This window comes from Pseudocercospora fijiensis, assembly GCF_000340215.1.
Source record: "Pseudocercospora fijiensis CIRAD86 unplaced genomic scaffold MYCFIscaffold_8, whole genome shotgun sequence".
NCBI lineage: Eukaryota > Fungi > Ascomycota > Dothideomycetes > Mycosphaerellales > Mycosphaerellaceae > Pseudocercospora > Pseudocercospora fijiensis.
Window position 1 is genome coordinate 2,803,413 of NW_006921539.1, and position 10,905 is coordinate 2,814,317.

General features: G+C 40.0%; 1 protein-coding gene across 1 annotated transcript; it reads right to left on the minus strand.

Annotated features, from left to right (window-relative positions):
• Window positions 1-9: 9 nt before the first annotated feature.
• On the minus strand, window positions 10-1,705 carry MYCFIDRAFT_37737 (uncharacterized protein; the record flags this gene model as incomplete). Its single annotated transcript, XM_007931504.1, has 3 exons — window positions 10-1,008; window positions 1,068-1,225; window positions 1,288-1,705. Coding segments are annotated over 3 exons (1,575 nt in total), but the record flags the coding sequence as incomplete, so codon positions are not given.
• Between the last annotated feature and the right edge of the window lie 9,200 nt (window positions 1,706-10,905).

Genomic DNA, 10,905 nt, shown 5'->3' on the forward strand with positions numbered 1-10,905 from the left:
CTCCTCAGATCAAAACGTCTTCCAATCCACAACCCCCTCCCAAACAGCCCCAACCTTGAAACAATCACTCTCACAAAACTTCTTCCCGACAAATTGTATCCCAATCGGCAATTTGATCCCTTCAGTCTTCCCTTTCTCATCCATCGCATCCACAAATCCCACGGGCACCGTCAAAGCCGGATGGCCAGTGGAATCGAAAGGTGCGGTATTCGTCACCATTCCAAGATTCCTCCCTAACCTCTCCAGCGGTCCTATACTCGCGGGATCCTCGTACAATAGACAGGCGGGGGACGGAAGGGTTGGCATTACGAGAAGGTCTACGTCTTCGAGTGCGGTGTCGTAAGCGTCGTTGATTTTTCGTAGGAGATTGTTCGTTTTGCCGTGGATGGAAGATTTCCAAGCGGGATTGGAGTTAAGATAGAGGTAGCGCATGTAAAGATTTTGAGCTCCTGGGCCGAGTGCATCGAATTGGGATTGCGAGAGAGAGGGAAGAGGGGGACGGTCATTCAAGTACAGCATTTTTCGGCCTTCGGCGAGACCGAGAAGGCCGGTTTTCGCTCCTGAGAGGGGGAGGGAGAGCATCCAGATTTCTGCGGCGTCGTTGTGGAGAGGGATTGAGATTGGTTTGACTTCTGCGCCGAGAGAGGCGAGTTTATGGACTGCACGGTTGCAGAGGGAAGAGACGCTTGACTCCATGCCTGGGAAGTCGAATCCTTCGGATAGAATGCCGAGCTTGATGCCTTGGAGTGGCTTCTCTTTTGGAGATGTTGAGAGGAATTTGTCGAGAGTTGCCGTGTAATTCATGTATGCTGCTGGTAAGAAGTAGGGCTGTCTGTCGTCGATACCATCTTTGCCTGCAATGACATCGAGTAACAATGCTGCGTCTCGGACAGTTTTCGTCATTGGTCCCACATGGTCAATTGTACTCTCAAGTGACAAGATGCCAGTGTATGGGACAAGTCCCCAGGTAGGCTTTAGTCCCACAATGCCGCAGTTTGCAGCGGGAATCTACGGAAGTGATGCGGTTAGTGGACTCCCTCACAAGTCCGCAGTCGTTGTGAACCTACTCGAATGCTTCCTCCTTGATCGCCGCCCAATGCCATATCGACGGCTCCCGAGCCGACGAGTCTTCCACTACCGGAGCTAGACCCGCCACAGGAGTACCCATCCGCATAGGGATTGTGCACTTTCCCAGTGCAAGATGTTTCGGAGACGCCTTCCATGCCTAGTGAAGGAGAAAAGAGTTGGTGATGTGGCTGTCAAGGACAAGAATGATCGATGACTTACAAGCATTCTCGCAAGCAGCTTTTCCTGTCACCAGCCCACCAGCATCAAGAATCCTCGTTGCAACCGTTGCATCGATTTGAGGCGTCCATTCAATCGCCGCCGTACCATTCGTGCACCTGACTCCTGCAAACGCAATATTGTCTTTCAAGGCAATCGTCTTGCCTTCCAGCAATGAAGTTTTCGGCTTCGCAGCCTTGGCTTCGAAGAGAGTTGCCCAGCCGCCTTTATCAGATTCGGTGTCATTGGCTGGGATGCGGATATTTGTTCTAGGATAAGCATTGAGATCGGGTTTAAGAGCATAGTCTTCTGCATTCGAGACTTTATCGATTGTACTGCCCAGGGACGCGAGGAGGAGAGACCAGTCTTTGATGTGAGAGTCTTTGAGACTCAGTCCTGAGTTGGCAGCGAGGGAAGTCACTGCTTCAGACGCTAATGCCGATGAGTCGCTGGAGGGGGACAATATTAGTCGTAGATATGTAGAAGAGGGATTCGGTGTGTGCTACTTACTCTCCCAGTGTCACGACCGACATCTTGTTGGAAAGGTCTGTTTGAATACAGTGAGCAGAGTCGATCAAGTCTACACAGATTTTGAAGGTGAAGTTGGAGGTCTCTGATCTGTGAGCTACCTATCTTCACGATAGCTGCCGTATGTGGCAAGTCGGGCAACTCAATTCGCCGTCGGCTACCCTAGTCTTGATAAGGCACTTCATCTATTTTGTTTGGCTGTGGCTGGCGAATGTGAGTAGTATTATCAAATGAGCAATTCGATCCTGTGATCTTAATGTGCCACACCTGTAACATTGGTGTCTCCAGCCGTGCCATCACCTTTGGGCCCTCTGATAGGAACAGCGACGATCAGGCTGTGTCCATAATTCTCATCATACGTTCAGATATGCCTGAATTTGAGGGTAGCTTTCCGCAACAGCACTTCGAGTTTCTCCTTGGTCCTCTCCATAGCAGCAAGCATCGTCATTATGCCAATATGCATGCTCGCCTGTTTCCAAGTAGCGCCTACAGTTGGCATAACCACAGCATCAGTTACATCAAGTATAGCCTAACGGATGTGGCTCAGAATGACTACGCTAGGTTCATTATTCCAATTGTAAATAACGTTCCAAGACGGACGTCGTGCTTATATCGCGAGTGTTACCGTCCGTTAATATTACACTAAACAAGGCCCTGTTTGATTAAACTAGCTAGTTTTATTAGCATAATTTAAGTAAACAAGCCTTCCTTCGCTAAGGTTTATACTTTAACTAAATATAGCGCTTTTAACTAGATCCTAGGAGTTGTTTAGTTATTATAGGTCCGTATAGAAGTCCGTATTGCTAGTTAATCCGGTTTGTAAGCGCTTGTTACTAAGCTATAGAAGCTATATCCTAGCTTAGTAACTATAATCTATATACTATACTATAATACTATAATTATAGTACCGGTATATACGGAATCGATTATATTTGTCTCGTTACGTATTCTAATGTAGATATTATAATTTATAGGTATATTATTATACTATAATAGACGCTAAAATCTAGTAAGCTAGATCTTCTAGCTATACTAGTTCGACTTTAGCTTCTTCGAAGAGATAGCTTCTCGATAACCCTCTACTACTAACGCTAGTAATAGAGGCCTCGTCTTCCGCGTAATCTCGCTAGATACTACTCGTTTCTATATACAATTAGACCGTAGTATACCTATTCGACCGCTACCGTAGCGACCGAATTAGGCCGTTATTATACCTAGTTTCGAGAGCGACGAAGCGACTTGTATTAATCTATTTCCGCCCTTTATAATACTAGCTTTTTATTATACTTAAAGGATAAGAAGAATAGTAGCAAGGATAAGCTTCTTATAACTCGAGAGCGCTATTTACGGCTACTATAAAAGGTTATATTAGACAATGCGATTATACTAAAAGCGCTTAGATATGATATACTATCGAGGCAAGAATATAACGAGAATATATAGGCTCGTAAGCGCTTTGAATATAATACTAAAGAGGCGCGTTTATATACTATTAAAAAGGGCGGTTCTTCTAAGAAGGTAATCTAAGAATGCGAGATTTAGTATATTCTTACTACCGAGCACTACGCCTTTAGATACGCTCGTTATAGTATAATATAATACCTAGTAAATAAGCGCTTCTATAGTATAACGAAGGCGGATATCTAAGAGGTACTAAAGTATTACTATATATATAATTTAGTAGTAATAAGGCCGAAAATATAGACTAGTAACCTACTCGAACGGATTGTTACTAGCAAGACACTTAGTAGGGTACAAATAGCCCTTATAAGGGCAACTCGGAGGCCTAGGTACCTAGTTTGCTAACAATTTAATAGGTAGACTTCTATAGTAGTCCTAACGGCCCTTACCTTTACCTACTCTACCTTAAAGACTATAAAACCAAGTTCTATTAAGTCTACGCCCTTACTTCTAAGGAGTCCGCCGAGATTGCCTTCTATATATAGGACTTTGCCTATTTCGTAGGCATTATAGTACTATATTAGATAGATAGTAGTAAGGAACTTAAGGGTATTATTAAGCGGCTATTATAAGCCTATAGTAGGAAGATTACTTACGGTACGCTATATTATCCTTAGTCGCAAGGCCTTATTAAACAAGCTAACGGTATTCTTAAACGTAGAATAGCCGCTATTAATTTATAACTTAGTCTTAGGGGCTAGGTTATAGTAGTATATAAGGCGGCTCGGACCTATAACAATATATAGCAGTTAGCAATTAAGATAATACCCTTTAAGGCCTTCTTTAATCGTAACCCTCTAACGTAACCTCGTATTATTTCCGAGTCTCTATCCGCTATAGTAACGGAAGGAGATACTAACATCCTATATATTATTAAAGACCTGCGTCTAGTTAACGAGATTAACAATAATACTACTAGTATCGTTACTAAGGAAGCGGATAGACACAATATTAAATAGTCTAGCAATAGACTACGGTTTAAGCGAGACTAAAGTATACTACTACTTCTAGAACAGCCTCGGCTAGTACCTAAGCATCTAGAACCTATTAGAGTCGACTTAACTACGTAGTATTAGGCTAGCGAACAACGGCGTGCTACCTATATATCGAGAGCTAGCATTTCCGCTAAGATTAACTACTCTTAGAATATTCTTGTAGACTATATTCGAGCCGCTTAAGAGGCTACAAACGCTAAAGACGACCGCCTACGTAAATATAGCAATCTACGTACCTTCTAACCTAGTAATATTATCGGCGTCTAGATACTATAGCGCTATAAGATACTAAATAGACCTAATTCTATTACTTACTAGGCTATCGAGTAATTTAAGGACGAAGAAGGTAACAATAAGCCCCTATCTAAGCTACTAACTCCTTAAGGGCTTCTTAAGTACTACTAGTATATATAGCACTTCTATAAGAAGGACTCTATCTTCTATAACGACTTCTCGGTCTATATAGGCTATAAGAACAAGGTAATAACCGTATTTTATACTACTAGGCGACAAGCTAATATTCCGCTTACTAGCTAATATTCCGCTTACTATATATACCGCTTGTCGCTATACGATTAGCTAATGCCGCACTAGACACTATAATTGCCGTAAGGCTAGTTATCTATATTCTAAAGCCTATTATAGACCTAGTAATACCTATCTTAATATAGACGACTATAGATACGTAACTAATGAAAGATATAACTAGTAGTAGCGAGCAAGAATCTACTACTAAAGATAACCTTTAGAACGACGACGATAACGACGATAATAATACAATTAAAATAAGTAGCGATAACGAGTCTATACTAAAGGCTTCCGCTATACCTAAGACTTCCTTATCGGTTAACTAACCGTTAGATTCTTCTATAAACTCTTAAGAGCCTTCGAGTAATACTATACTACTTAGCGGTAACGATATAATAACACTAAGCTAGGTTAATAATAAGCTATTACTAATACTATTAAAGGCGCTTAGAAAGAGAAAGATTAAGCTAACTAAGATTCTCTAAGAAGGTAAGAATATAGAAGAGCTTAGATAAGATAAAGAAGCGGAAGGTGCCTACTAGCGTCTAGAAGCGACTTAATACGAGGGCCTTATTACGAAGGACTTAATATAGTAGTAGAGGTAGTAAGGTCGAAGAAGGGGATATAGGGAGAACCTAGCGCTTAAACGGAGGACTTAGGGCTGTTTCTTTATACAATATTAGACTAATCTCCTCTTCTATACCTGTCTTTCCTCTAAAAGGTATACTACTGCCTTTAGAAGCCTCTATTCTATAGTTGTTATCCTCTCTCGAATTTTAAATATACCCCCTACTTATATATTTATACTAAGAAAACTAGTATTAGGCTTTCTTTATATAGTCTATACTAGGAAATAAGATAAGAAGTTATCTCTAGATACGATAGCGAGCGTATAGTAACAATAGCGAGCGTATAGTAACAATAGCGACCGTAGTTAACCTACGAGGGTTTATTTAGCAAAAGATAGCCTTTTTAGTTAAATACTAAAAGACTAGGCTTTTGATTAAACTAGCGGAAAAGCTTAATTAAATAAGCTTTGTTTAACTAAAGTAGTAGTACGATAAAAAGGCGCGGATACTAGAAATACAGCCGCGGTTTAGTAGGTCTACGTATACTAGCTAAGAAGTTAAATTTAAAGTAGCTTTAGTATATATCGAGGGTTCTATATACCCCTATAGAGTGCCCTAAACCTACCGAAATTAGAGATCGGGATATTGCAGACACCCCCGATATAACCTAATTACCTCGGATTTCTACTATTCCGAATAGCTATAATCGCTCGAAAATAACTAAGTCTACGCCTATACCTTAGTACTACTACTTCTACCGCTTAGAAGTAATAACTTCTCCTTAGATCCGTCGTTATAGTAGTAGAATTAGTATAGGAGATAGCGTATAAGAGGATTAATCTATCCGGTACGGTTTAGGTAGTATACCTACGTATAACCTTATACGAGCGCGTTTCGAAGATATTATAGGCTTACTAATTAAAGGCTTCTAATAACGAGGGTTATAAGAGCTACCTAATAGCTATAGTAGATTAATTAAAGTGTCCTTACTAGGCGACTATATAGGTAAAGAATATAGAGCTATAGATAGTACTATAGAAGGTAGCTCTACTATAGAAGGTAGCTCTACTATAGAAGGTAGCTCTACTATAGAAGGTAGCTCTACTATAGAAGGTAGCTCTACTATAGAAGGTAGAAACAGCTTACCTAGTAAGGGCAAATCGTCTAGCAAGGACGATAGTAACGGCTACTAGTACCTTAATACCTTATCGCTATTATATTATTTACTTTTACTAGCGTCTTTTAGTAAAGATAGCGGCAATCGACTGCTCTCGAGTCGACTAGCTTTAAGTAGTATAGATTATAGAAGGTCTATATTAGATAGGCCTTATAAGAAGTCCTTATCGCTTATATAAGGCATATTATTATTAGTAAGGTCGGAGAGGCCTATATCGGCGTTATTATTGCTATCTATAACGACTAGAGTAAAGTTAACGTTATTAATAATGCTATACTTATTAGCTAGACCGTAGACAGGTAGCGTACTACTATTAACAATAATAAAAAGCCGCCGCGGAGCCTCGTCGGCGGCTAAAGCAAAGGTACTAGGGTTAAAGGTACTAGAGTTAAAGGTACTAGAGTTAAAGATACTAGAGTTAAAGGTACTAGATTTAAAGGTACTAGAGTTAAAGGCACTAGAATTAGCGGTACTAGGGATTGTTTAAAGACTAGTTATTATAATAGCCTATCGTCGACTACTAAGCGCTACTTAGCTTTACGACGAGGTATTAAATAGGCCTACGGAGCGCCCTTATTAAGCTATTCTTATATATAAATGTCTATTCCTAATTAAGCTATATTACCGTAGTACGTTACCTACTAAAGCAAGGCTTTATACTACTATTTATTATTTAGTTTAGAAGCCTAGCTATTATAGAAGCGGAAGAAGGTCTTTACTATAATCCCTTCTTATATAGAATAGAAGTATCCCTTTACTATATAGAGCTTATAGATACTAGGTCCTTTATTAAGGTCGATAAGCTATCTAGTAGATCGATAGTTATCGTCGTTATAGTAACGGACGGAAACCAATACTACTACTACTACTAGTAGTAATAGTATAGGCAACCGAGGGTAATATAACCTATAACAATATAGGCAGCTATGTTTAGCATAATAGGATAACAAGACCGTTGCTTAGGCTAATAACTAGAGCCCTATAATATAGGCATTATAGAAGTGTAATATAAACAATATGCTATACGAGGTTAGTGCTCTATCTACTATATAGAAGGAGGCCTCTTATATAGGCTTAAAACTTAGCCCTAAGTATGTAGGGCCGGTTACTAGCTAATAATAGTTAAGAATTAGCTTGCTATTATACTAGTCTAGATAGATAAGATTGCTATTAGGTCCTTAGAAGCGACTAATATAGAGCCTATAGCGCTAAGGAGTTAGACGGCTCGTTCTATCGGTATAGAAGCGCTATATATACTTATAAGGAAGGTAATAGCTATACTAGAAGTAGTAGAAGCATTTAGTATAAGTAATCTCGTAATTCTTATCTTTAGTAGATAGGTATATCCGCTATATAGGCTTGCTATTATCGCGTCTCTTATAAGCCTATATAAGCTTATCTGCTATCTTCTTCCACACAGAAAGCGACAAATTCCTAAAAGTTAGATATTATTCTTTCTTCTAAAGCGGAAGCTAGCCCTAACCGTCGATTTAGCTATTTTAAACCGCGCGCTCGTAGATATAGTTATCGAGGCAAACTAGGTATATTACTAAGCCTAGAAACAGCTAGCAAATAGTATAGTTATTAGTAGAAAGAATATAGAGGGAAGATAGCCGACAAGTCTCGAAGCTATTCTAAGGAATAGCTATACTAAGAAATATATTTTTATATAGAATTTAAGTTCTAACTATACTATAAGAATAGGAAGAATACGTACCTCTTAAGCTCTATTAGAGTATCTAACGCTTATCTCGGCGCTTTAGGTATACGTAATAGCCCTCTAGTAGTAATACTATTCGAATTGCTACTAAAAGGGGGTCTCTAAGCTATATCTAAGTCGCCTATCGATTACTCTATAAAGCTAGCTATAGTATTTATAGTTATAAGAGTATAATAATTAGTATTTTTACTAATATATACTTAGTAGAAAAGGGCTCTAAGACTACGATAGTAATATCCTAGCGATTATTTATAAGAATAAGCGATAGTTACGACGACTATATACTAACTATTTATACTCTAGCTTACTAACTTCTAAGTAACGCGTTAATATCTTTAGGCGCTAAATACCTAGAATAATTACTTATACTAGCGATAGTAAGGTTAAAACAAGCGCGATACGTAACCGCGAGGAAAAGGTAGAATAGGTTAATAAATAAAAGGTAGAAATAGCCTCTAGGTAGGGTCTAGTTTAGCTTTATTATAGCTCCTTATTTATAGGCCTATACTATACGATTACAAGGCTTCAAATTAGCTCGAAATTAGGAGCCTATTTAAAGTCCCGTAAGAGCGTCCGAGCGCCTAACCTACTAAGAATAGGCCTAGCCTGCTGTAACGGACTTAGTAAGATATAGAAGTCCGCTCCGTAGTGTGCGTAACTATAGAAAACGTAATCTCGTCGTCGGCGCGCGTCGCTATTACTAGGTCGACCGTATAAGGGTAGTAGTAGTAGTAGTAGTAGTGCGATTTCCGCTCGCATACTAAGTATCGATAGTAAGAGGGCGGAGTAGAGCATTTAATAGCGAATTTGATAAGGTTTGTACTGTTTTAACGACCCTGCAATCTCTGCTTATAGATACTAATTATATTACTAAAAATAAAGCTAAAGTTTATTAGCAAAACAGCGGTATAGTAAAAAGCGAGGTATTGTTAGCGATTATAGCTAATTTAATAACGGTAATATATATTAGAGGGCGGCGGTATATAAGGCATACTACTATAGACCTATATCGCGCTCGGAGGCGCGTATTGCTACCTATTTAGCGCCGGTAGTATCGGTAGAGGCATGTGGAAGCTATTAGTTACTACCGCGACCTATACGACCTACGCGACGGCGGAATTTAAAGGAAAACGCGACGAGAACGCGTCGATACCGCCTAGAACTGCTAACGGCGCTTCTTTACTAAAATTTAGCTAAGCTAGCGCCGCTAGTGTTCGTTCGGGTATACATTCTTATTCTGCCTGTTTCTCTATCTGTTTCTTCGACCGCTTCGGCGGCTTCTTCTTACTCGTAGTATCTACGCTCTTACCCTTCCGCTTCTTACTCGCTATCGCATCTAGCGGCGGCGCCTTCGAGGTATTATAATAACGCGATAGTATATTGCTTAGAAGTAGTAGTTGTAGTAGCTTCGGCGGTTGCGACGGCGTAATATTAGTAGAAGAGTTACTATTCTTAAAGTAAGTTAGTACTAACTATATAAACTCGCGCTTAATATTATTGCCGGACTTATAGAAGACTAATAGTATCTTCGAGATTACCTACGTATACTTCTCGTTGTCTTCTTTAAGGCCTTCTTCGTTATATATACGCTCTAGCTTATAGATTAACTCGTACGCCTCCGTAAGCGTCTCGCGTACGTTAAGTCGATAGGTAGGCGCGTAAGGTGCCGCAGTTATAGTATCTAGATTACCTCCTTAGTAAGGCGCGTCTTCTATCTCGTAGACCTCGAGTGCGCGGCCTTTAAATATACTAATTTAGTGCTGCTAGTGCGAGTCTTTAATAATAGTACGAAGAAGAGTAATATAATAAAACTAGAGGTAGGCGTATAGTATATAATAGCGGCGGAAGAATTTGCAGTCGCAGGTAAGGAAAGCGCGGTCCTTACTAAGCGGTCTTAGGTCTTAAAATACCTCTTTATCGAGCGCTCGACTAATTTCCGCGCCGACCTTACGTTAAATAGGCTACGGTAGGCGTAGAAGGTATATTCGAAGCTCGTCGTCGTCGCTACGCGCGAGAGGATACATATTCGCAGCCTAGCGGTACGCTACTACGTCCGACCTAATATCCTTAATCGTTGTCTCTCGAAGTACGTATATAGCTACGCCTTTAAGTATAAAGTCCGCTACTATCGGCGCTTTATTGCTATCTATTTTAAAACAAGCGTAGAAGCTCTCGTTTATATTTATAGTTGTATTTTGTTAGACAATTGTAGGTACGCCGCTATACCGAAAGTAGAAGGCCTAAAGGCGGATATCTTTGCCTATCTCTTACTAAAGGTAGGTCTTATTTAACGCGTAATCGGTATTTAAAGGCAGGCTATCGATAGCGGCGGAGAGTAACTATTACGCGCCTTCGAAGGAGCGGCGGTAAATAATAGCGGCTCGAAGGTATCGACGCGTCCTATTATAGGCCTTGCTACCGAAACGACGAGCGACTATCCGTTAAACGTATACGTAGTAAAGAAGGTATATTGTACGGTTTCTAAATGCTATACGAACTGCGCGTCGTTCTACCGCCGAGTCGTCTATTAATATAAATTTAGGTACCTAAATTCTATCTGTCTACGCGCTTATCTTTAATAAGAAGATAGACACAATATCGCCGTCGTTAGTAGGTAATAGTATATACGCAACCGTACGCGAA